This window comes from Struthio camelus, chromosome W (assembly GCF_040807025.1).
Source record: "Struthio camelus isolate bStrCam1 chromosome W, bStrCam1.hap1, whole genome shotgun sequence".
Lineage (NCBI taxonomy): Eukaryota > Metazoa > Chordata > Aves > Struthioniformes > Struthionidae > Struthio > Struthio camelus.
Genome location: NC_090981.1, coordinates 26,075,359 through 26,102,792, shown reverse-complemented (window position 1 = coordinate 26,102,792; position 27,434 = coordinate 26,075,359). Strand labels below are relative to the sequence as shown.

Here is a 27,434-nt window from a genome sequence, read left to right as displayed (position 1 = left end):
TTGCACATCTCAGTTAACATAGCTGAAATAAGGCTGGTTTTCTAAAGGTTTTTTTTCTAAAGGAAATCTGTTCCGCAGACTTTAATTCTGGGTCATAACCTAACATGTAAAGTGCCACCACCTTAAACATAACAAATTTAACTCTACAGCCAATTTGAGAAGTTTTTGTAAAGTAGAATGCTTATTGCCAGTTTGCATGATGATTTTTGTCATCCCAGTAGGTGAGCAGTAGCAAAGGGCTTTTGAAGACAAATCTGTATACAAAATGATCAAAACTTAGAGAAAGGCGTAGTAGGTATAAATGAACTGATACTTTAGCTATTTCCTAATACCCTGTCTCCGGCCCAGTTCTGGCACATAGGACTTTGACATTTGTTTGGCCCTCCTGTCTCAGTCGTGCATGTTTAAAACAGCCATGCATGCTTTAAGTGCATTTAAAACAGCAATGTTTTGACAGGGTCCAGGAGGACAACTCTCCTGTATGGTGCTGAGTGCCCCAGCTGCAACGTGTCAAGCAGCATATGGCAGTGTTTCACGCACTGCCAAAATACTGAGGGCAGGCTGCTGTCACACCGGGTCCTCACTGGGGCAGGTTCTTACTAAAAAAGCCAAAACAAAACAAAAATAGCATAGCTGTTCATAGCGTGGCAGAATGATCATGCTAACATTTACCCTTGCTTTGTCTGTCTGCCAGCATAGTCTTTTAAGGACCTTGAACAAGCAGTTTAAATGAAAGCTAGAGTTGCTGCAATCTATGCTGAAGTTTGTTTGAGGTATCCTTGTGGATAGAAAATAGCAGAACCCGAGGAAGGTGGCAGCCAAAGGTCAATTTTCACCCCTCTCTCCCATCTTCCTTCTTACCTCGTCTTCTTAACGGAGCGTGCTGCGGAGCCATAGTTCAGAACATGGGCACTCTCATTTTTTAAATGAGAATTTTGAGTGGTGGAAATAAATAAAGAAATTTGTTTTCTTCGGTTTTTGGGTGACTTCCAATTCAATTCATATTGCACAATATGAACAATAAAGTAATAAGCATTATGTGGGTACTTTTAAAAGGCAGGTTTATAATCAGAAAGGTGTAACGTCTCACCTCTTCTCCATGTAACAGGAGAAAGCTAAAGGCAGAGTCAACTGCGTTAACTCATTAAGTGTTCTCCCATAGATGGCACTGAATTACCTGAATTTGAGCTCAAATAAATGGAATCAGACATTTTAATCTGAATCAAACATCATAGTGGAAAAAAAGTTAAATTCAATGACTTTAAGGGAATGTAGAATGAATCTGGAGTACAAAAATTTCCTGGGAAAGGTAGACCCTGAGGTTGCATCTCGTTTGTGTAGGTAAATGGTCTAAGTAATTGCTTTTTTAAAGCATTTTGATAACTAATCAGTAAATCTTAGACTGTTCAAAAGTTTGATTAGATAAGTACCCAGTGGCCTCTTCTAATTTTATTGTGTTGACCCCTTTGATTATTATAACATCTTCATTTTTCTTTATAGTTCTTCCCTTTTAGAATAGTGATGATTCCTCTTAGGCTTGGTTCATTTACATTTTTCTCTTGTCTGTTCGTTTTGCCTTTCTCTGCCTTCACCGTTCTTTACTTAGGTGTAATTTCTTAATACTGTTAACTTGCCTTTCTTTTCCATCGTGTGGTGTATTTCATCAGATTCTTGATCACTTTGTTGCTCTGGCTTTGTTCCTACCATTTAACCTATGTGTTGTGACAAGCAGTAACAGGTCTTGCAGCACAAGGTAGTCTGATTTCTGTCTTTTATGAGCGTTCTTCTTTTTGAAATTGATCTTTTCTCTTCAGATTTTATTGATATTTATTGCTTTTTTAATCCCTGATATTATATATATACATACATACATACATATATATATATTTCAGCAAAAAAACCCTCAGCACTACTTTAATTTGATTTTACTCAGAGTGCCTGCAGATTGATAAGAATAGTTTTTGTTAGCCTCTTTCTTTTTTCTGTTTGACACTATTATGGCAATCTGTGTGTTCCCCTCGTCTGAACTTTGGCGCCCTGACCGCAGACTCTTTTGTTTCTTCCTTCACCTGGTGATTAAGCGCACTGAACGTCATCCATGATTGACGTACTCTTGACTCTTTATTCTGCAGTAATGTCAAAACCCAGGAATTTACAGAATAACAAATGTATGTTGTTCATTTGTAGTCTTTCTAGTGTTCTTTGGTATTTCCTTCCTGTACAGAGTGGTGGTAATGTCTTTACGCATGTTTATGGTCAGCATTTTATTTTCTGACACTGGACAGAATTACTCTGAGCAAATATCTACTTGACTGCAATGTTCTTTCAAGGTGAGAAATAGTCAAATTCAAATAATTTTTGGTAAATGTTTATATATAAATATAGTGTTTAGAGTATGACCAATACATACACTTAGCGTTTAGATGAAACACCAGGCACCAGAACACACACAGTTACAGCTTTATACATGAAGAAACAACTCAAGCAGTGATGATGGTGCAATTACAATACTGCTTGACCTTTGAAAAGAGTCTATACCTGTGCCTTCTAGTGAGAGAAGAGTCTCCTCTGAGTGTTTTGCTGGCTGCCTGCCACTTTCTAAATATGAACTCATATAATACTAAAGCTTGCCTGGTTCTTAACTCCACTACGGCAGCTTTTCATTTGTAATATTTTCATTTAAAATGTCCTTTTGCCTTATGTTGTTATTGCGCCAGATAATGTTGGAGGAATTGTTAGTGTAGGTCCACCCTAGCTGGGACCAAGCTGCATGTCACTAATCCACTCTGCGAAGTGGGCAAGCCTTTCAAAGGTAGGCCAAATCAGCACCTGTGGAGCGCTTGAGTTTGGTTAGTGGTGTTAGTACCAAGACTCCTTGGGATTTCAGCATCGCTGAGAAATGATTCTCTTTTTTTCTGCCAAGGCTTTATCGTAATAATATGGACATAGCCTACATGCCAGAGAAACCAGAAGATAGATGCATCTGTTAATGTAAATGGGAACTGGACCAAACCTTAGCTGTGATTTCCACAATTGTTAATAAATTTAGCTTTACATTTTTTTTGGAATGCAAAGAGCTGTTGACATGTCGTTTTATGCCAGTGACAAATTGAGGTATATACCTACAGCCATTAGGGAAGTCTCTGGCTGAGCCAAGAGCTAACCATTTGTCTCCTGTGTTGTGAATCAGTGCCTTTCCTGTAATTATAAAAAACAGTTAAGATACAAGAGTTTCATAGATTTTGTTTGTCTATTTGTTTTTTCTCTTTTCTTCATGGCAGGATCGTAAAAGGAAACCAAAATGTTTTAGGAAGCAATATAGTTACCGAAATATTCAGAGCACCAAAATATTTGCCCTAAATGGTAAATAAGTTCATATTATGAGAAAGGTCTGAAAAACAACTCCTTTTTGGATAATGTGCTTCTCAGTTCACCATTGAACTTGGACATACCTAACAGCTGGAGCGAGGATAAGAGGTGCCAAAGCCGCTTAGAAGGACTGTTACATGTCAACCTAAAATTATCCTGAATTGGCTAACATTTACGCATTGAGACATAGAGGAGTATAAGCACCATATATGTTTTTATTCATTACCCAAGTAGTGTTCCATTTCAGAATTTGTTGGTCATTTGTCTATGTTTCAGCCCTGTTGGGAAGTCAGTGATGTCCCAGAATGAGCTCTAGGGTAATGTGTTTAAAATGTCGTGACAGCTAAAGCTGTGCTGTTTTGGCAGGCAGGGCTGGAACGGGCAAGTTATTCACCTGTGTTCTGGCAGCATCCTCAAACATCTTAGGGAGTCCAGGTTTTGTGGCGTTTTCCAGATATTTCTGTAATCTTCCTCTGTGGGCTCTTACTATGGCTCACCAGCCAGGGAGTTAGATTTAGCTTCAAGATTAGGGAAAACTTACTGTCAGTAAATTTGACCAAAAGCCAATTGCCTTGTCCCTAACAGATGCAGAGAATGTGGTTTCTTCCTTTTTTATAGCAAACTTTGACACCTGGAAGACCCTTATTGTCTTACTCGTCCATATTCTAGACTAAATATTCTCAAGTCCTTGCCTTCTCAATGCCTTTCACCCTTGGGCATTTTGTCTATGTCACACTTTGTTACTCTCCTTTGAACTTCCTCCACATTTCTACCTCTTTCTTAAGCTTGCAGCCCAAAGCTGGACAAAGGGATCCAGCTGAAGCCTCGCCAGGACTTAGTCGGGTGGCTTCATTGATTCTTTCATTGCTGCTCTTCCCCCCTTTCCCTGGCCACCACATCCTTTGCAAGCTGCCAGTGACTCTTTGCTTCATCACTTCCCCCGGTAGATGGGAGTCATAAAAAATGGAAATAATTTAGTTTGTGGTCATGTTGCCTTACATATTAGTTGATGTAAAAAAAGAAATAACGCAAACGCATTTGTTTGAGAGATTAATTCGAACTGCCAGTTTATGAGCACTGTGGTTGCATAACCTCTGGAAACAAAGACTATCATTTTAAACAATATCTGCTAAAATTAAGCGCCTGAAAGATGAGCCTGGCTTTTTGAAAATGATAAGAACTGAACTGTGTGTACCAGCATGGGTGCAGACAGCTGGGTGATCAGTACTTTTGAAGATGTGGCTATTTATTTCGTTTCATCTAGCCTTTTAATGTATAATTCCTTATTTAGCTACAAGATTTCTCCTGTTCTGTGGGTGCTATAGAAACACTGAGTAGGAAGTAGAAGGAAAGAAGAAGGGGAGAGGAACCCCTTCGTATCAGATGTAAGAAAGCTGGAATCTTTAAATTCTCCTGTGTGTCCTGGTTATCAGAAATTATCTCTCACTTTAGACGTGAGGAATAATGATGGAGGGAAGACAGTTTTCCTGAATGATAAAAATGCTGCATTTCGTTTCTGAAGAGGATATTAAGTAATTACTTGACTTGGATTCAGATTCAAGCCCGATTCTGTATTTCCTCTTTTCCTTCTTCAAATTATGGGTGGACAGTCTGAGTCATTAGTGTGGCAGTAACTGCTACTCCCAAACAAATTATAAAAATGATCTTAAAATGGGGGAGAATCAGCAATCTGAATCAGATCTATGATGTTTGTATTCATTACTCTTCAATGCTGTAATACAGAAAATACGTATTTACAGAGAAGCATTACTTTTTTAACTAAACAAATGCATCAGAGCAACAAGGAATTGAAACCTACCTCAGTACAGGTATGAGCCAATGCATCTACTCATTGAGAAAGTGTTCCTTGTGGAAACCTTTTTGCTGTTGAACAGAGCAATGTAATTTCCTTTAACCAGTTTCTGACTATTTTTCAGTCTTATCTTTGTAAAAATGTTATAATTTCATTTTAAAATGATGTTTGCATAAGAATTATTTAAGTGAATAGGTACAGAAAAAATGCGCGTGCCAAACAAAGAATTTTAGATAAATGAAAACTTATTATATGCAGTCGGAGATTTTAGAAAATGGTAACCCCCTACTGACACTGGAACAGATTTTATAGCCTTTATATGCTCCAATGTCTCACTGAGGCTGTACATGATATAACAGGATGCAGCCCACAGGTGACACATGGTACAAGTGTTTTGCATAAAAGCCTGCTAGAAGTAGAATGAAAATGACCCTAAAAAGACTTGTGGCATTTTCTGATATTGTGAAATTCATAAAGAATGATCTAAAAATAAAATATAGAAAGGGCATGAAGAAAGAAAGAGAAAGAAAGTAGGGAATTGATAAAGTAATAGAAACTGGGAATAAAACGTTATGGTTTTTCAAGGCTAAATACATTTAGCAGGCCTTTTGCAAACTAAATTATGTGGCTCTAGATTTACCTAACGTTGAAATGCAACCAACTCCACAGGGTGGAGAAATAGTATTTGTAGTAGTAATATTAAGTAATTGCTAAAAAATAGAAGTTTTAGAGTAACTGCTTAGATTGATTAGCACAAAAAGCAACCGCGCTTAGGAGCCTGAGAGGCAGGAAGGAAGGAAGGAAGAGACTTTCTACGCTCAGATTTCAGGCTAGGTCGGAGGATGGATTGAGCGGCCTGCGTAGGAAGGAAGCAGTGAAGTAAAGCTAAGAATAGGAGTAGTAGTGAAATGGGGGGGGGGGGAGAGAAAGTCTGTTTGTTCAAGTGGGTACTTGAACAACTCAAGTTAGAGTTCCAAGTTCTAAGAAGGATGTCGCAGAAGGAGTAGAAGTGCATGAGCTTTCCCAATTACATTACAGGTTGCAGAACTAGAGTTACAGTTTGTAAGAATTTATGTTGCTATTGATGTAGAGCCTGATAAAGTCATGCAAAATAAAAACATTACGAGCAACGGAGGAAGCCTCACACTTTTGTAGTAGAGAAGCATTACAGATGACCAGTGGCTACAGTGAAACCCCCACTCTGGAAAACTAAAGGATTTATCTTGTCAGAACCTTCCAGTATTCAGAGGGAAGACAAATGATAGAAAGGCTGGATGGAAGCTGGCAAGCATTACTGCAAATTATTATACATGGATATGCTTGAAGATCATGTGGAAGTTGCTCATTTCAGCTACCCCTCTATCCATGAGAGTACTGATTACAGAAAATATGCTATACCAGCTCCACTGACTAGCTTTCCTTTTATTTGGTGGTGCAACATTATGGGTTGTTTTGCTCAGCACTAAAAATTCTCTAGCTTCATTTCCTGACAGCATGAGATTTTTCTGTCTCTGGACCTTGGGAGCAGCTGGCCCATGGCAGGCTCTCCTTAGGAGCTGCCTTGGCAAGGCAGCCACAGGCTCGGCAGGGCAGCCCAGGCGGAGGCTCCACTCCTTCCCTTGTCCTGGGCTGCCCAAGGGGAGTGCTTCTTTACCCAGCGGTAGTGAAAAGTGGCACTTAGGAAATGTTTTTTGTTTTTTTTTTTTCCTGTAAGACAGATATGTCTCCAATATGTTCACGCATGCTTGGAAAGCTAAGATTAAATCAGACAGCATTTTAAGAGACCTCGTGCTTGAGGTCACAGCCTCAAAGAATGCACCATGTGCTAGCTGCCACAAAATCACTTACTTTCAGTATGTGGCTAAAACAATATTCTCTTAATCTGCAGCTGTACAACACACATTCTCCTAAAACGTGCTGAGACTTGAGTGTAACTGACAGAAACATCACTCTGGAAGTGTTATATGGCACTTTCTTTGGATTTTTGTGTTGAAAAGTTGCATAACTAAAAATTTCTGATGCAATATCATTTCAAAAATGAAATTTGAAATATTAATTTATCGTAAAAGTGCTGCAGAAAAAAGAAGGGCATTTGCAGTCATGTAAGCGCAACTTCATACATATAAATAGCTGAAATATTAATGCTTTCATCAGTATGTACTTTGTTAGGTGTTTGGCTGTGTGCAAGTGTAAACAACTGAATCAGCATATTTCAATAAATGCCTATATGCAACTACAAAAATATGATCCTACACAAATGTGATTGGAATGTGAATAGTGTATTTCACCGGTGTCATATCTTTGCTTACTCTAGAGCGTCATCTTCAATTTGAATCTCTGTCTTGACTTTACTGATTGTGACCCCACATTTGGCCTTTTGGTCTGTCTGGCGCTTTCATTTATGTATCAAAGACAGTATTTAATTAGCTCCTTATTGTCATTGTTTCTTTCTTCTGAACTCTCAAGGAAGATTTAGTGTTTCTTCATCCATGCTTTTCTTAAGGATTGTTCTGTAAGCAAGGTATAATTATGTTTCTTTTTCATAATGACAAAATAAGATATGCCTGTAGGTTTCCCCTCCCCTTAGGAGTAAAGGGCAATGAGGCAGTGTTCATCTGCAGGCTGAAACTGAAACGTTCTCATGAAGGAGAGGTTTTGTTAGTCTCAGGTGGGAGTGCTGTTATAATAAGCAAATTGGCACACCTACCATTTGCCTCCTGTAAACTGTCACATGGAAGATTCAAAAATACTTATGCAAATAGTCTCCCAGGATTATTACAGGACCTGAACCGCAGGAGAGTCTTCTTTCAGTCCTCTTACTTGTTGCCTGGCATAGAGCCAAGTTTGAGTTTTACAGCAGGGTGCCCTTTAAGAATAAGTGTACATCTTTAGCAAGTGGTATATCTTCTCTCACTTTATTGCTGTTACAGAAGATGAAGCTTTCTATTTGCTAGAATAATATTAATTAAGAATAGGTTTGTATTCTCTGCAAGTCTGGTTTCTAGACTTCGGAATAACTAGATGGTAACTGCATGTGACATAAGCCGTGCACGTGTTATTCACGGGTAGCATACTGTGATGAGCTGTGTGCAAAACATTATTTTCTACAATTGTTTTTTTAATGCTCTCCTGAATTAGGACCCCACACTTCATTACATTGTGTTTATTTGATGTAAAGGGTAAATTCACAAGCGCTTCATCTTTAATGTCTATGTACTTCTGTTGTGCGTTTAAAGGACAGTATCTCATCTATACTGACATATAGTTATCTGAATCAGGGTGGTCTGATCTTCTAAATGCTGTGGGCAGGATGCCGGTTTTGAGCATTGTTTTGAAGTAATTGGTAGTTCCCCAACCAGCGCTGGCATAGCGTTGGCAGGAAGCCAGGATGCTTTTCTTTGATTTGGCAAGTGGAGGGGAATACAAAAAAGGTGGCTGCCGTTAGGGGATGTCATTTTTTTTCTTCTGAAGTTGTATCTACTTGGAGAAGAAAGAACAGAATGAATGTTGTTTTTTAGACTGTATGGTAAAATTAGAAATTCATCAGCTCTGGAGAGAAATGTAAGTTGAATCATGACTGCATTGCCATGTATTTCTCTGATTTTAGTCACATACAGGGGAAAAATCAGAGAAATTTAAATGCTGCTGCTTAAAAGAAACCCACCCTTGTGCCTAGCATGTTTCTGAGGTCACGTGCACAGGGTGACCTCACCGCTGTTTTGATGTGCTCGCTCAAGGTCGAGAGAGACAACCTGGGTTTCCCATACCCAGGGTCAAGGATTCTCCTCGCTTGTGACGCCGCTGAGCTTTAGGATATTGGAATTAAACCCAGAGTACTCTTAGCAGGTCAATGTTCATGCAACAATCCCACATGCAGCCCTGTGCTTTGTGGGGTTTTTTCCCCCACGGTACATTGTGGAATATATTCTAAAAAATAAAGTAATATGGAAGCAGAGGGTCAAACTACCACAGCCCCTCTCTTTTAGGGGAAAGGAACTGCTGGTGGCGTTGTTGAATGCAGGAAGGCAGGTTGGTGGTCCCACTGCGGAGCCTCCTGATCGCAGAAGTCATTAGCATGAACAAAATTGTGTTTGTCACACGAGATCCCAAAACTGACAGTGGGAGCAGCAGAGACTTTTCAGTTTTAGTACCTTGTTACCAAGTTTGAAATTTCTCTCATCAATGTCTCCTGTAACTTATTAAAGAAGGTTGTAAGCTTAACAGAATTATTATACTGTGAATGTTTTTAATACTTAAAATCCCATAAAACAAAGTTTAACATGCTTGTTGTGCCATGGAGGGAGGAGCTGCTTAGCATCAGAATACCAGCCGTGAAGGTAGGACAGGGAAGAAGTCAAGAATCTCAGAAATGCCTTTGAATGCTAAAGACAGGAACCCGCCAGCTAAGCCTAAATACCTTTCTGAATTTAAAAGGAGGAAGAAGCCAAACAAGTATATTTAGGGGAGCAAAGACCCAAGTGGGAGGGCCACTGGGGCTCAGTTTTTAGAGTTGGCAAGTTCAGAGACCCTGATATTGCTACTGAGGCATCCTGCTTTCAAGCATAATGTAACATTGTACTGTGTATTTTATTACTTTTTTTTAACCTCCCTGCTAAGCTGAACACTAAAAGCCTAACATAATTTTCTTGCTCAGTAAACTTTTTTGGTTTCACCCTTGTGAGGGCAAGTGCAAGTAATCTTTCCACAATGGTTTAAACAGTTGACCAAGGTCATGGAAGGGCTGGGGGTACAGAAATACAAAAGTAGAGATACAGGCCCACTGAGGGGGAAGCCATGCATGTGGGATGGTAGCTGAAAGGCTACCAGGAAAAACTTTGTTAGAAGTAAGTCCCCCAAAATTTTGCTGCCAAGAAATCACAGCAAAATGGAATAAGTCTTGTCTGAGGAGTTTTGCTTGCTGTTACCTGATAACAGAGAGGTAGACTTAAAAAAAAAAATTATCTGTGAACACAACGAGTTTAAAGTTAAAGTAATTGTAGTTGCTTAGGATACTCCTATATAGACTATTGTCCACAGTACCATGTTCGCTAGATATGTCTCTGGTGGATTATTATTTTTGCATTGATTCATATTGCACCAAAGGTCTTGGAGAGTAAATAGTAATGCTCTTTATATGCACATTAGTCAAAACCTTTCTGGTCATCATAGTAAAACTGTAAAGAGTTACTTCAGAGGTAGCTCAGTATGAGTGTAGTAGTTAGCAGAAGTGAAGCAGTGAACAAATCCCGCAAAAGGGGAGCGGCGACAAAGGAGGATATCCTTGTTGCCACCGACCAAATCTTCTTCTGGACCCTGGGACAGAAGGTTTCTAGTGGCACCGAACGCTGTTGACCTCAAGCATTACAGGCTTGTTCTTTTCCTGATTCATGGGGCTCTCCCTGCCTTGTTTTGTAAAATTAGCTATCCTAATCTAAATCTAATCTAAATCTTAGCTATCCTAAAAAATCTGCTGTGCTTGCAGGAGATCACTTTATAAAATGTGTAACTGGGCACCGCAAATACTGCTTCTAGGACAACATATGTATGTGTTTTCTTGGGTTTTGAAAAATCAGTACGGTAAAAAATCAAAATTTCAGGTCGAAGGTACCTTAAATATAGCTCTCTGAGGGAGAATTATTGTAGTTCACAATTACTGTGTATAGTTAGATGTACTGGTAAAAATAATAGCTTTCTTAAATGGAGCGTTATTAAGTTTTAATGATAGTTCCTTTATGCACTAACTTTTTATGTGTCGCTGTGCAAATCTGTATGTTCTATTGACCTTGTTTAATTGAACTGTGCATTTATATTTGAGTTCATTCTGTAATGGCAGTTTATATTCTTGAAGAGATGTAATGTAAATCCTGAATCAGCCCCCAAAATCTGTGTCACTGCTGGAGTTCTGAAGGAGTTGTAGTAGTATGCCTGGGCCTTAGGAGGAAAATTGCATCCACCTTGCTGCCCTTTATGGATGTTTCCAAAGTACAACACTTTGGAACATTGCCTTAACAAGGAAAAATGTTTTCTGGGTTAATGTTTTATCGTTATAAAGTTTCAGGGAAATAACATTATTAAAGAAGAAAGTTGGGATTTTTTTTGTTTTTACATAATTGAATTGATGTAAAAGAAAAGGAAAAAGCAGATTATCAGAGATTTTTGGCACTGCTAAACATTGATGAACTCACCAGAAGCTGCACGTGGTCAACACATTTATAAAATCAAGGTATTAAGTGTCATCTGTACAAAATAAACATAGTACACTGGAGATTTACATTAAGAAGAAAAAAAATTAGTTATAATTAAACCATGAGTATTTCTGTTGATTACAGAGCCCCAAATGTAATACCAATGGGAAACAAAAGAAAATTGTTCAGCTCATTGTACTCAAGGGACAATTTGCAGCTAGTAAATTTTGATATCAACCCTTTCTCTTGAGTCCCACCTTGAACAATTCAGATCTTTGTGGGCATAGCTTTTTTTTTTTTTTTAAAGAGGGGAATAAAATAGGGAGAAAAGGCTTGATTTAACTATAAATGTGGAAAAAGCAGCTCCTAACGGATACCTGGTTCATCTGAGGGTAACTCAGATTCCCTGAAGTTTAACACCTTACAGAATTCCAAAACTTTTCAACTGAAAGCGTCTGCATTATGAGTTCCTTACTGAGTGGTATTTTAACTCCAGCTTCTCATTTAACTGGGAATCACAGATAGCCTGGATTACAAGTGGGCTTTTTTTTTATTCTTTAGGGAGCATTGCAGACTCCCAGCTGTACTTAAATTTGATTATTTTCTAGTTCATTTTTCAAAAGAAGCTTTTACTTGCACGGTTTATTTACCTTAATCCATAACACAATTTCTCTTGTTGCTTTTTCTGTAGGATTGTGGAAAAGGGTTATTACAGTGAGCGAGATGCTGCTGATGCTGTTAAACAAATCCTGGAGGCGGTTGCTGTGAGTATTATATAGCATCATGTGCTCAGCACCTAATCTTTCACCTGTAATGGCTCAATAAATACTTAGGTGTGAAAGAAGCAGAGAAGTTCACTGGAGAATAGTCCACGCAAGTTCCCTTCTATAATTATTTTTATATTGATTTTTTTGTTAAGGTAGCGACACTTTGAAGGGGAAGAAGTGACCTTGGATGGCTGTCAGCAACACATTTAGCGCTCATCTGTTGTAGCTGAATGAATGTTCTTTGCCTCTATCCAGTATCAAAAACCTGTAGAGTTCAACACTGATACTTTAGCCCTAAAAGTAATTTGAAATCACTGGCACTTATGTATTCTACCATTCATTTTCTGCAGTGTATGTCGCAGTAATTTATTTGGACTCTAAAACAAAAGAGTGTGTGTTACTCTTACTCTCACCTTAAAAGTATAATAGATTGACTGAACATGTTAGACGGTGCAGAGAGTTGCAAGAATTCAAGTTGGAGAGACTCCTGCAGAACGTTGCCATGAAAATAGTTATCTTTCAGTTGCAGTTGTTGCCTGAAATTGACCCTTCACGCTTTTTGGTGCGTGGGCAGAAGTGTTCAGAGAAACAGTGTTCAAGGACACGTAGCAAGAAAGCGTGGACTACTGGGAAGGTGGATAGTATAGATTACAATGTATCTAATCAAAAATTAATTTCCACCACTCTTCCAATTACACATACGCAGAATGAGAGAGCAGAATAAAGTTTGGGACCACTAGGTTGTACAGTGCCTAATATAGCTTCTTCCTCTACATTTTGTGTGGTTTTTAAAACTTTCAGGTTTTGTACAATTGTTTCACATTCAGAAAGAGAGAAACAAGTCTTCCATGGCTCAGCATAGCTTTGAGGAAGGTATGAATGTCTTTGAGACAACAAGATGAAGTCTCTTAATAGCTACATTTAGTAGTACTGTACATTATCAATATTTCTCATTCACTTGTAACTCTCCCTTCTGATTTCACACCAGAGTTCACTAGGCCAGCAGTCAGATGCTAGGAAAGTACATAAGAAATTAATGAATCAATATATGGTCTACACACTAGCGTTGATCACTTCCAGTGTGGAAAAGAGGGGACGTATTGGACAAGGAAAACGGTCCAGTTGGGACACTCGGAGGACTTAATGCAAAGTCTGTTTCACTTTGTGAAAATACAATGTTAGCTCGGTCTGCGGAGAGATGCACACTAAAGATTTTGCCTTTTGCAGTGCCTGGTAGTCTAACTTCAGAGTCAGCAAATCTATTTTGGTTTTATCCAGCGGCACTGTGTGGTTGTCTACAGCAGATGTTTGGATTGAAGTGGTCAGGTAGGAGAAAGATTGTGAAGACCTTGGAGCAGACAGAAGCACTCAAGGGAGTGCAGATAGTGCAGGTGGGAAGGGGACTGACTTTGGGTGTATTCCAAGAATGCCATACTCTTCAAACAAGTCTCAGCTGTCAATCTCATGCAGAGAGAGGTCAGTCTGGAGGGCTTTTTCACAGTATAGTGATGGCCAAAGCAAGATCTGTACAGATTGTCCAAGGAAACGCAGAATGTAAAAGGAACTGTCTTCAGGATAGGAATGGTGGTGATGATTGACCTCCTTTGGAGGTACCTGATGGTGAGGAAAAGTTAATATGGTTCAAGTGACAATGAGATTATTCAGAAAGAAGAGACTGATTTCCGTATGTTTTCCTAGGATGGTAACGAACTATCTCCTTGTGAAAAACTTCCTATAAATCATGTTTGGTATTGTTTGTAAGCCTGTTCACAATAATTAAGAAATGAGAACAGGTGTTTACTGCAGTAACATGACACATTGCAAGACCATCATGTTCACTTCATGCTGCTTTCTGAATTACTCTGACTGCATACTGAGTCACTCTCATCCAAAGTAATCTAAATTACGTATTTAAATTTAGTGCACAGCATAAGGCATTTGTACAAACTTCTTAAATTTAGATTAGATCATTATTTTATGACCAAATTGTTCTTCCAATAGGATTGCAGCAAATAAGATGGTCCTACATTATTTATCATTCTTTTGCAAAAATTGTGTTTTGCTGAAAAACATTTCAGCTCTTTATTTTTAAAGCCAGGAACTTGGTAAGATCTTCAACTTTTAAGAATTGCAATAGCTGGCTTGAAATCAAGGGAACAGAGGTGAACAAAAGTGGAAAAGCTGACTTTTACATGAGCGTGCAATGGTTTAAGTTTGGACTGTTATAGAACATGGTACCAGATCTGTAGAAGCTAGAAGAGCTTCTATTGACTTGTATTCTTACCGCTGACGTTGGACATCCATGCTGTGTGAAAACTGTGGAAATGGCAGTTCTCGAATTGGGATCTCAGCAGTTGTGTGATGATTTCAATTCCAGCAGAAATACTGTGGCAGAATGGGGTTTGTGGGCAGAACTGGAGTTACCACTAGAAGCTATCTGAAAATACTGCTGCAGAAGAACGGTCTTTCCAGAATGAAAGAAAATATATCCATAGATGATTCTTAAATAATTGTACAGCAGACCATGCCATCTAATAACCCTGTTGACACCAGGTAGACATTCTTGGCCTTTGCACTTGTTCGGTAGTTGCTCTTAGGAAGAGAAGCATTCAGCCTTAATTTTGTTAAACTCTTGAGCTAATCTATTTACTTGTTTTATAAAGCCCTCATTAATGGCTGTTACGATTTTGTAGTAATGGATCTGCCCTCACAACATATCGTTGACATGGGGAGGCATTATGCCTTCATTTATGGAAGGGCTACATTTTCAGAGGGACAGATGTAATTAAAAAATGTAGTGCAATTTTTAAAAATACCTAAGCATTTTTGTTTAATTCCCTTTGAAATTATTAAACCAAATGGAGTTATACTCTTTTTAAAAAATCCCATAAAGACCTGTTTCTTGTAATACCTGAATACCTGAAAGCCTAGCTATAACTGGCTTACTGAGATTAGTCAAGAAGGCAGAGCAGGGCAGAAAAATGAATCCTGGTCTTCCAGGTCATACATAGAACAGCATCAAAATATAACAAATGTTCCCTCCCAAGAGCAAAGGAACCAACAAAAACTATACTGTCACTGCTGCCTGAAGACTGCAGAATCCATTTGGCCTTTTTCCATTATTTTTCTTTCTGCGGGTGGTTGCATCTTATCTGTTGTTCCGGATCCATGACTATATTTGCACACCTTCACCTTTTCCCTTATTCTTCCCTTGTTCTTTAACCAAAGACACTGCTTCATTCATACGATAAAAGCTTTGCACAAAACTAGGGCAAACCAGCGTTCATCTTTTTAGCTCTTTGGATGCGTGATTCAGAGCAGACAGGGAGGTTTTGTTCCTATCCTAGATCTCAGAACAGAATGAATTTAATTCTTGAAAGAGGATGCATTTGAGGACAGTTTTTCTCAGCATATCATTGTCCTTTCTCGCCTTCTCAGAGGATCAGATATATACAGTATTGGTTTTTTGCTCACTTATTCTGGAAGCAATTTTTCTATTTTGTGTTGTAAGTGAGTTTCCACAAGCAGATATCCTGGGGCCAGACCTTCACTGGCTGACTTGCAGAAAGAATTACTGATGTTCAGGAAATCAAATCATTATTGAAATGTTAGTCAAAAGAAGACACCGAAACATTTGTTTGTAAAGGAGATTCTACTTTTGAATTGATTAAGCATAAGAAAATGACACTGCTTTCCTTCAATGTGTACTTTCACAATCCTTCTACTTGTCACTAATAATAAACCACATTCCTTCTTGCCTGGTCTGCATTAGTGTCAAAGTGAAAACTTTCTGCTTAAGGCTTAAATTATTCTTTTCATTATATTTAATTTTGAAATTATTTTTAAGCATTTGCCTTTTGTAATTAGGGCAGTTACTAGCATATCTTTCATATGTGCTTTTGAACTCACCCAGTAGTCTTTTAAGTTAATTTGCCATCACATTTTATGAATGGCTGTTTTCTTCTGATTGGCTATTATTTTATCTAGATAGGAACATTTTCCTGAAGCTGTATGCAGGACTCCCTCCATTTTTGTTTCGATTTTTTTATTTCAATTTTCTGCCACTTCAAACTCCATTGTACGCCTACTCTTTTATACCATTCCTTGTATGGTATTCACAAGGAGTGAATTCACTTAAATTCACAAGGAGTATGCTGAATTCTTAACTGTCGTGGCAAAGGTTGAGGGCACTTAGCCACTTGCAGGTTTGAGAGGGAAAGTCTAGATTAAAGGTTTGTATTAACTTCAATGAACTTTGATCCAACCTATAATGAGCTACGTGGTAGTAGGTAAGAACCAACCACAGATACGCAACTTGCAGGTATATTTTACAGACCCTGAGGCCTTAGTATCTCTAAGAATTAGAGCTTAAACCAAATGAGATAATGAGTTAGACGTTAAAGATCATTTGAGACCCAGGAGAACTGATTAAAATATTTGGGGGTTTTAGAATGCAAAAGTGCAGAGTAGATAAAAAAAAAAAAAAAGAGAAAAGGCTTTTTTTTCCATGCAATCATTGAGTTAGCGCTTGCTGTAGATGTAGGTCATTATTGGCTTTAATTTTAGCCACTGACTATGAGGTTTAACTTGGAAAGGTAAAAATGAGGAGCTCAGGAGTTTTGGACAAGGCAAACGTTATATTTGCAGGCTTAAACAGGCGCACTCTCAAGAAGGGTTAGTGTATTGAGACAAATCAGGAAGAAACGTGGGGCTTAATTCTGTATGAAGTGAAGCATCCTCAAGACAAATTCCACAAAGTGAATGGGAGGGACAGCTATATATCACATCACAGGATAAAGACTGGTATAAAGCAGTAACAAAATCTGAGAATACTGCATGTAAGAGGAGAGATTTTGTGCATAATTATAGATGCGAAAGGATTTTTACTTCCTGCGTTTATAAGATTTTGCAAAAGGTTTCCACTTCAATGGGAGACATATTTATACTTTTAAATCTTTCCCTGATGGATCTGCAGTGTGTTCTGTGCTCTCTGGTATTAGGGAGTGGTTTTCTGAGTCTCTTCCTGAAATAAGTGTGGTTCAAGTTACAGTGAGAAGGCAGCAATTGTTCTGATCGAATTCAATCAGAAACCAGCCATCCCTGAGCTTTTCAGGTGAAGGACAAAGCATGTTTAGCCACATCACAAGAGGAAAGAGAAAGTTCTGTCAAATTTTCCTCATGTTTGCTCAAAAGTGATATCTTAGTAACTTGCAGGTTTTGGCCCTGGAAGAAGTATACAGTTGTGAGTATAAAGAACAAATCTTGATACCATGACAGTGATTTTTATGCTAAGGAATCCGAGGTTGTATCATGTTCTCTTTCAGCATGGTCTGCTTTTGCCATTTTCTTTATAACCCACCAATTGGAAGAAAAGCACACTAATGATTAGTTTTCAGATTTAACACTAGCGCTCAATTATTTGAGCACTTCGTTTTGGCAAATTTTTATGGCAGCATTTTGGAAAAAGAGGAAGATGAGTTTTGAGTTCAGAAGCAATACACCAGCTATTTTTAGTTAAAAACACAGTTTGTGAAGTAATTTGGGGAAAAAATGATGAGCACACTTGTATTCATCCCCTTTTTTAGAAAAAAGGTTATCAATATATGGGAAAAAAATCTGTATTACCTTTATGGTAATTTGTGCCAGGAAAAATACAATATGGAAAGTTTGGACAATAAATCTGTTTTCTTTCTTTGCCTTAATTCTTCAACTGTCTCACATCACTGAGCTAGCCCGGAGCACTGTTAGCCTTAAGCTTTCTTGGGAGGTAAGGACTGATCACAGAGCTTGACTTTGAACCCCTAGCAAGGTGAAATGTCAATACCTGTGCCTGGGAGCTGGGAGTGGTTGCTGTGCAACTACAGCAGGGGCACCAGGCATTCAGGAAGTCTTGTTTTCACTTTGATTTTGTAATGAAACAGAGCTTGGAATATTTGGTGCTGTTTTTTATGGATGAAACACAAACCTGAAGTCTTTAGGATACGCTTTTCCTAGAAGAATATCACTTGTGATATCCTGGAGAGCTGACTGTGTGAATATAACTTTTTGCCTGCCAGATTCCTCCATATGTACCTTTTGTTGAGTTTTTGTTTGTTTTAAACTTTGTCGTATAACCTGTTTGGTGGTTCTGTCGCATTATATGTGCGGCAGAAGGAGGATACACAAGATATCTGATTATGGATGCCTTATTGTCAGGTGAGATCTTCCCGGGGCCAGAATATGCACCCTGTCTCCTGACCAGTTCTCTGTAATGTGGCCTTGGTCTTTGCCTGCTACTTTGCTTCTGATTCAGCATGTAACTGTGATTGGGAAACTCCTGCTAACATAACTTTCCCCAGGGGCAGTCGTTGCTCTCCAATATCCTTCTGTCAACAAATCTTACCCAGTGTGTTCTGGAGCTCTCATTCTAGTCTCCTGAAACTCTGGCCTGTGAGGAAATAAGAGGATATGTGCAAAATTTTGCATATTTGTGGGCTTCTTCATTAGCTATTAGTATTCCAGATACCTTCTTATTTTTGGGAGGAAGATTGGGAGACAAAAATCTTCTTCGAATGAACTTCCTTGCTGGAGATGAGAAAAGAATTTTGCCTGGACCTCATGAAATAGAGGAAAACCTGTTCCAAGTGGAGCGCTCCTCCTTAGGCATCCAGCCCATGTAAAGAATAAGACAAAAGCAAAACGAAGCACCCTTTTTGCCCTTCGCAACTGGATGATATTTTCTCTTGGTGAGTCGAGAAAAGGACAAAGAGGAAGACATACTCATCTGTGTGACCGGCTGCTGAGGCTGGCTTGCTGGGCTTGCAGTAGTTGCAGTGTCAGCCTTGCAGCATGCACTGCCAGCACGGTGGCTAGGATAAGCCTGCCAGTTATAATAAAGAGCTCTTCCTCCAGAAAGCAGCTGTAATTCCATCACAGTGTTGGCTCCTGTCCCATCCTCTTCAAGAAAAACCTCAGGAGGGAGGGCTTTTTGAAATATCCTTCAAAGGTTAGGGCTTCTGTTTGCGTTAGTGTTGAATGGTGATGCAGTGCAGAACATAGTGCCTTTTAATACAGGGAACTCAAGAGTGCTAGTGTAAACGCCTCTGTGCGATCAGACCTGAGGTGTTTTCCATTTTCTAGGGCTTATGTAACTTGAGAAGAAAGAGGAGCAGATGTGTCCAGCAATCTGTAATAAGTCCTGTCATGTTTATTTAGAAATGTCTTCTGGGGAGTGATCCAGTGGCCTTCTGGAGTGTTGTTTTGGGAGTCTGCACAGAGACATATGAGGAGCTTTCTGTGTAACTTCTGTTATATTTGGATTAGTATTCAGTCCTTCTTGTGAACTTGTTAAAGGCTAATGCAACTCCATCGGATTCGGTGGGTCAGTGGGTTTAATGGAACCCTAAAGGTAAACGTTCTTGGTGGCACAGGGAGTAATTGGGCCTCAGTTCTGTTTCAGGGGTTTTAAGGGCAAATGGATTTATATGAAGTCTATTTGTAACAAACTTAACAGAAAATTCAAATTACTGTATATTTGAGTTCTGCCATATTTCTTGAAAAATGTTTTTATATGCATTTCGGAAAAGCTAACTTTTGGTTAATATTAAGGAATCCTTTTCCATTTTCAGAAAACAGTAATGAATGCAAAGACATTGACATGGCTGGACATGTACAAAGTGCGTCGGTGTTAAATAGATGCAATTAATTTTACTCCTTTGTGAAAGCGATATTGATGAAAGGGTTACTAAACAGGTTTTGCAGTAATCTCACGCTACTGAACTGGCCAGCCTTTGAGGATAGTGGGTCCATCACTGCAAAATGTCCCCTATAAAGAAAATTAGCAAGATGTCTAGTGTCAGTTAAGAATTCTGCTTATTTCAGAAATCTGGCCTGAAGTAATGAGGTGTGTTGGACATTTTTCAAATCCCTTCCTTCTCTTGTTGTCTTTTCCTCATACTTTGTACTTTGTCTACAGACATAAAAAATACACCTTAATATTCACTCATTGACACAGAAACACGGGAGAGTACTGACTTTTTATTTGTGAGATTAGGTTAGAGGCCAGATATTATGATGCTGTTTGTCTGAAGAACTACCACCTGAACAGTAACTGAAGCAATATTTGTGCATTCATCCATTGTATTTCATTACTTCTGGAACAAACATCTTCAGTAGTGATCGTTCCTAGCAGCAAACTTAAACTCAAAGAACAGATTTTGTGTGTGTGTGTGAAATATTATGCCTTGTTTACAAAATTGCTGATTTCAAAAACTTCATGTTAAGGACATCTGCATGGCTTGTGGCAGTACGGCTTGCACAAATTGTGCACATGAAGCTTTTCAGGTGGTTGTGCAGAAATCAGGTATATGCTTTTGCACGTTGCCAGTTAAATGCCTAACTGGAGTTATGTCTAAGTGGATAACAGATATGCATATGTACATCATATGCAAGCATGCAATACATAAATCTAAGAGCAATTTGAAAATTATACTGAGAACATCTGCATTTTGTTTAAATAAATTTACCAAAATGGCTGTAAACCCGTAATTACAAATTAGGTTCTGTCATCTGTTAAAACTGAAATTATTACTATTCCTTGAGTGCTTTTTTTGCTTAACTGAAAAATACGTTGTTTTCTGAATATAGAAAGGAGTACAAAGCGTAAAACTTTGCAAATCTGGCTGACCTAGGCAATGGTAGTAACTTCCGTTTCCCCTAAGTGGTTACCCCATATTTAGGGGTGTAATGCATAACTGCATAATTATTTTCACTAGGTAAAATGCATGAAGATAGGAATCACACGTGTTATTTTGTGCAGTCCTGATTATTTCTAAAGGTTGTGGGAGGCAAAAGGAAGGAGGGCAGGCAGGTTTGACATCAGTCCTGCCAGCTGGCTTTGCATCCCGTGTGTCTGTCCCTGCTCCCCATTAAGGAGCCCAATCCTGGTTTTTGCGACAGGCTGCTTGCCTCCTGCTGTCTCGCGTGCCCGCACCAAACTGTCCTCTGCCCTCTGCAGCTGCACGGAGCAACCTATTATCAAGTGACCTCTCTTGTTTCCAGCTATCTCACTCAGTTAAAAAAAAAAAAAAAAAAACCTTACTCGCTTTTGTATTGCATCTTTTTTAGCCTCACTCAGAGAGGTATATTTAGCACACCAATCACTTTTAACTTGTGTGTGATTGACTGTAGATTGAATACCTGTCCTGAAGATTATATTCTAATGTGTAAGCCTCCATAATGACAGTTTTTTCTACTTTTTTTAAGTTAATTTTTTTGATGTGACAAAATCATATATATTTACATGTAAGCTCATAGTGCCTGTAGTCAAACTGATCAGTAGCACTGTATCCAGCAGTCGTAACCCATGAATTATAAAGAAAGGTCTGACCTGAAGATGGGTATACAAGTGATACAACTTTCAGAAAGTTTCAAAACATCGTTCCTTTGTTATGCAAATGAACACAGGCAATGTCAAGGCAGGTATACTGGCTGTACTAACTGATTTAACGAAGTTTGGATAATTGACAGGTACTCTAAATTCTATGTGATGTCTTGTTCTGAAATAAGATAAAAGGCAATAGCTAAATGGGATCCTCTTAAAGGGCAGCTTATCATACTTACTGTGAATGATTTGACAGCGCACCTGAAGTCACAGTAAGGGAAGAGAACTTAGTATATATAATTTTACTATTTATAACATTGTATGCAAATTACAGCACAAGAGAAGTACAGAGATTAGTCTGGTCATTTGTGAGACGCATATTATCAAATGTCTGATGTGATCTTGTTCGTTGCCTCTTGAAATAACATAAATACCTTCTTTAATAAGGAGTTTCTAACAGTATTTTTGAAAAGGACTTCCCCTTCTTCTTGTCCATAATAAACCCTGTATCTCAAGGCAGTGTGTCAGACAGAGAGGAGGACTGAAATGAGAGGAAAATCTTTTTCTTTGCTTGTGTGTACATTAATTGAAGTCAGTGAAGGCAGCCAGGACCCATCGTTGGATTTGTATCAAACTGTGTTTCGCAGGACAAACGTATGCGTTGTTCATGTGAATCTGAACTGAGTATATTGCCATGGATATGGCATGCGTATGGATCTAACAGCATCCACCCTAAGTTTTTTTTGGTTGGTTGGTTTTGGGTTGTTTTTGCTGTTGTTGTTGATTTGGGTTTGGTTTTTTGGTGGCTCCTTTTTTTTTTTTTTTTTTTTTAGTAATTGCCATTGTATGTGTTCCAGGCACAAACTGTTTATTTTGTCAAAATTTGTTTGTGAGGCTTGAAGGTGAATTGTCTCGGAAAGGGGTGATTTAACACATCACGTACAGAGAGGACTCCATAGAAGCAGGGAAATCGTCTCAGCCTTTCCTTCCATTTGGTGACAACATTTTAACAAGGGCTTCGTGAGTGTTCCCAGGAGACCTTTCTAGCACATTGCTGTCAAGAACAAATAAGCAAGTAGGTAAACTGTCAAATTACATAAGAAATCTATTGAAGTGCTGCCGCTGCCTGGGAGAGGAATGCATTTGTGTCCTAAATATGCTATTTCTGAGGCAGTATTAAATAACTAATGGTCTCATAAATAAGATAATCTATTTAAGGGGCGAGGACATTTTGAATGAGTAGATTCATTGTTTTGCTGGTTTACGTTTGTTTGTTTCTCATTTGTTTTAAACAGATTTAAAAGTAATTCTTTTTTTAATAACAAATCTAAATACTGAAAGGTTGGAAGAGTGGGTTTTGTTATCACACCTGCCTGATAGATCAGCGCCTGATAGATTCAGAATTATTTTGTCAAAAGCATTTTTGGGGACCTGTTTAGAGCTTTGTGCAAAGCTCCCTTTGCAGCACACAGAGGAAAAAAAGATGTACAGTGAAAGAGTCTGGCAGTGCTGTCATCAGCAAGGAGGAAATGAGGGTATTGTATTTGCTATTATCCCTAATAGAGGAAATGGAACAAGCACTAATGATTATGCTGCAGATCTACTGTATTACAGTTAATGTCCAGTGCAGCAAAAATTCAGGGTCATATTTGCTAGGTTGTGAGCATCTTAAATTATGCTTTTATCAGACAAAGCTGTCCTCCTCTCACTTTGAAAACAAGTAACTGCAATAGTATTTTTAAAAAATATATGGAAATAGCGCTGAAAATGACTGATTAGTTCTTGTTTCAACGTAAAACACACTGCAAGTTGAGTGCCAAATGCTGTTGTTTTTGAGCCAGTGCCTGCAGTTGATTCTTATGCAAAGAAATTGCCTTTTGCTTGATTAATTATTGCCCAAGAACTGATTAAGGACTTGAGGATTTGACCTGTTCCTCACTCAGCTCAGTGCAAGGTGATTCCCTGTACCTTTATTTATTACACAGGTTGTTGAGTGTGTTGTGTGAGGAAGGTACCGACGCAGTCCAACAGCCAGGCCTATTTACTTGATCTTTGAGCATCATTTGGGGATAACCTGGCTGTCCCCATTAGTGGGTTCCCACCTGGAATTTGGGTGCTCAAAGAAGAAGAAGTGTTTAGGACAGAAATAAGCTGTTTCGGCTGATGCTCAACATCCATATGAGCCTCAGCTGCAGAGGGCCACTCATTGCTTTTCTGTACAGTACCAAGCACAGCGTCAGCAACTAATAAAACGCAAATAAAGGAGGGAGACTGCCTTTAGCTCAGTGTTACCTGCCAAGAAGTATTCCTTTATTCTTTCATGCTGCGTGTATTGCACAAACGATCATGCGGTGACATGCGGTCCAAATACGTGTCCGTATGAGACATAAGTACTGCGTAAGCTGCATCCACAAAATGTACATGCCACGGCAGGATTCTGGCAGGGTTCTCAAGGCCTCAGAGCCAGAGAAAGCCCTAAAGCCTACAGAGAGCCTCCCAGCCTGTTCAGAGAGAGTCATAAATGCTACCACTGGAGATGGCAAGAAGGTGGCAAGAATGATTTATGGTGAATCCCAGTGGAAGACTTCCTTTGCCTTAGAAGTTGCCCTGTGGGAAATAACAAAATAGAAAACCACCCGGCATGCATCAATATTATGGAGAAGACACAAGCTGGCCTTGCAAAAGTGTCAGCAGCAATTACTGCTCTTCACACATATCATGCAACCGTGATAAAAGTGATAGCTGTGTGGACAGATATTACTTATTTCTCTAAGGGGCAGGAAGATGTCTAGTTAAACGTTATATTCTAAAACTTCTCTAAGGTTTGAGAAAACATCTAGAAGTTTAATGATTTTTACAGAAGTCAGTGTAGCACCAATGGCCTGAATACATTTGTGCACAAGGAGCCTCCCTCCTGTCCTCTGTGTAGACGCCGGGATCCTTGTGGAAGTCACTGTTTAATCCCCAAAGAGATTTCCTGAAGCCTAAGGAGGCTTCTCCCCGTTCACAGGGCTGCACTGTCATTCTGTCTCCCAGGCCTTCTCTACCTGCAGAAGTATGTGAGGACAGATTAGTCTCTGTATCTTTTTGTTCTTGCCACAGTAATCAGGGTAAGGAGAAAAATACATTGATTATTCAGAAATAAAATGCAAGTAACCTGTGGAATGACAGTCATTTGCAAAAAAATTGCTTGACAGATCTGCTATAGCCTTGTGCACTTTTTAGTCTCCAAATTCATAGTACCGGACTGATAGCTAACAGGCTAACAGCAAAATGGCCATTTACAGAATTACTCTTTTTCGTTAGGTAATATAGCACCTTACCCAAGCCATTGTGCTTGCAATTTGAAGAAATGCTAAGAGAATTTCTGTCCTTTTCATGGGAGGTTCCTGAAGTGGCAGGAAGAGAGCACAAGCTAAGATTTACTGACACCGATCACTTTTAAATAGACTCTGCTCTAATTTTTCCATCATAGTTTCAGATAAATGACTCAGTTTCTGTGACCCCAGCAGCCTGAGTGAAACAAGCACTTTCCAAATTCTTTACTTATCTCCCAAAATGGGAAAAACCGTGGATCAGTTAGGAACTTGCACTGAAGTTGTTTCTCCCCTTTTTCCATTGCTTCTTTCCTGATAAGTTTTAAGTCTCTGTGCCACTGGCTTGACATGATATTCTCATATGACTTTGCTTGCACGTGCAAGTGCTTTCTCAACTCTTCTATCTCAATTTGTAATGTTTCTCAATAGCTATCAACAAAACTAGTTAGTGTCTTGCCTTTAAATTACAGAAGCCCCTTCTAGACTTTGTCCTAGACTCCTGCGTCTGGAAGACCCAGACTCTAGCGGTGGGGACTAATGAAGTGGATATGTTTTCAGGAGTCAATGTCATTTCACACTCATCCCACCAGTCAGTAGAAGTGCTTCTCTTTACATGCTAGAAATAGCAAGGGAGGGTACATATGTATGTGTATATATATATGTGTGTGTGTGTGTATGTAAGAACCAGTGTGTCCCATTGATTCAGATAGTGGTGACTGGGGGCTTTTTCAGGAGCGCTGCTCTTCCAGGCGTATTACATGATGCCTGAATACAGTGCATACATAGCAGACAGACGTTAGGCTTCCAAGCACAGAGACGTTTGACTGCTTAGTAAACAGGGTTGGATGGGGGGGTTTTGGTGGATTTTCTGGTGCAAGCTGTTGTACAGTAGTAATGATGGTCAGAGGCTGGAATGTAAACAAGCAGTATAATGATAATATGTATTATTGGTGTGTACTTTTTCAAATACTCTGTTCAGCTGAGTCCATCTCAGAAGCACCGACAGCAGAAAATTGGTATGTTGTCAGTTACAAAGTAAACATAGGAGTGTTTTATTGCTTGAATTTTTTAAATTATTTTGTTGTTCCATTGCGGTTTCCTGTCTATAAAGTTTGATGTTCTGGATGTTATTCTTTTGTGCAAGTTTCAGCTACTGTAGAGCTAAACATCGTAAACTATCAGGGCTGCAGGTAGGTCCTTTTTCTTGCATCTGATTGTCTTACTGATGTTTTTATATCTCTAAATGACATATCAATACATGTTTTTATGTTGCTAAAAGAACTTTAACAGGCATACAATAAAAAACTGTCTCAGTTTTAAAGCCTTAAAATTAGGCCTTTCATGTAAAAATTAAATTTAATCTAAAATTTCATTATAAAGTGAAAAGATATATTATGGAAGATTTTAATTTTTTCTGACAAAAACGTCAACCTGGTTTTCTGTGTAGCTACAACTCCCTAGAATAACTTTGTACATGTCGCTGTCTAGAAGGACAAATAATTGAACAAACTCACAAATTAGAACTTAAGAGCTCCCTATCTTTTTAAAGTAAGAATTCTCTCTTCTTGCAAGTGTGCTTCATCAAAGTATCCTTAATTTGAGCATCACATGGACATTCAGATGTATCCTGAAGGCTCATTTTGTTTTGGAGTCTTCATCTTAGTGACAGCACTAAAAAAATCTATTTTCTCTTCCTGGCTGCTTATTTTTCTCAATCTAGAGAGGGAGGGGGGGAGGTAAAGTCTCCAACGTTCCTGTAAGAGGTAGCTGAAATTACTCAATACGCTGAAAATTATCGGTGGAAGGGAGACAGACAGACTCCTTACATCTCTTTTCTCGAGTAACAAAGGCTAAAAGAGATAAATATTATGCTGTTAATGTCCTGAAGAGTAGATCTGTGGAAATAAGGTCTCCCTCCCCTACTATCTTCATCTTGATCCTTTTTATTTTTCCTGAGGTGCTCTCTGTGACTTCATTTCACATTGAAAGTTGTAGCATGGGAGAATCAACAAGCGGAGTAACACTGATTCCCAGCTGCAGGCAGCTCCCTGACTGACACTAAATGCCAGTGGCTTGGCCAAGTGCCCTGGAGATCCCCTTGGAGGAGGTGTTTCCAGGGCTGCCCAGCATCCTCACCAGTGTTTTGCCACTGCTGCCTCGGTCTCCATGCAGCTGCCCAGCTGCAAAGGGAAGTTCCTTGTCCTTTCACTGCAAGGGCAGATGCTGGCAGATGTGCACAGCTGGGCTCTACGAGGATCTTTGCCTTCTCCGTAAGTATTGCTAGAGAGATGACCGCCTTCCACTTGGAATGTTTTTTCCCCAAATCCTGCTCTCCAAGCGGTGCAGCACAGTGATACCACATATTCTCTCTGCCTTTGGGTTTTTTGGAGAGTGGAAGGAGAGGCAGGATGGGCTGCTGTAGCTTATAGGACTGTTGTTTGAGGTCCCACTAGGTAAAATAATCCCCATCACGGTGAAGCATGTGGTGTGTTGCAGCACAGCAGGTTGCTCTCAGTGCATGTGGGGTGAATGGCCTGTGTATGCCGTTCAAATGAAGTAAAGCTGCATGGTTGCACTCACATAAAGGAAAGAAGAAGGGCTCTGGCTCCCTAAGTCTAATTA

General features: G+C 39.1%; 1 protein-coding gene across 3 annotated transcripts in view; it reads left to right on the top strand.

The window, feature by feature from the left end:
- Positions 1 to 27,434, top strand: part of LOC138060907 (calcium/calmodulin-dependent protein kinase type IV-like) — a 175,017-nt gene that overhangs the window by 98,851 nt on the left and 48,732 nt on the right. For all 3 annotated transcript variants that reach the window (XM_068924818.1, XM_068924817.1, XM_068924816.1), the window contains one exon: positions 12,059 to 12,131. In XM_068924818.1, coding sequence (XP_068780919.1) covers positions 12,059 to 12,131 — 73 coding nt within the window. The remainder of the gene's footprint in view (positions 1 to 12,058; positions 12,132 to 27,434) is intronic.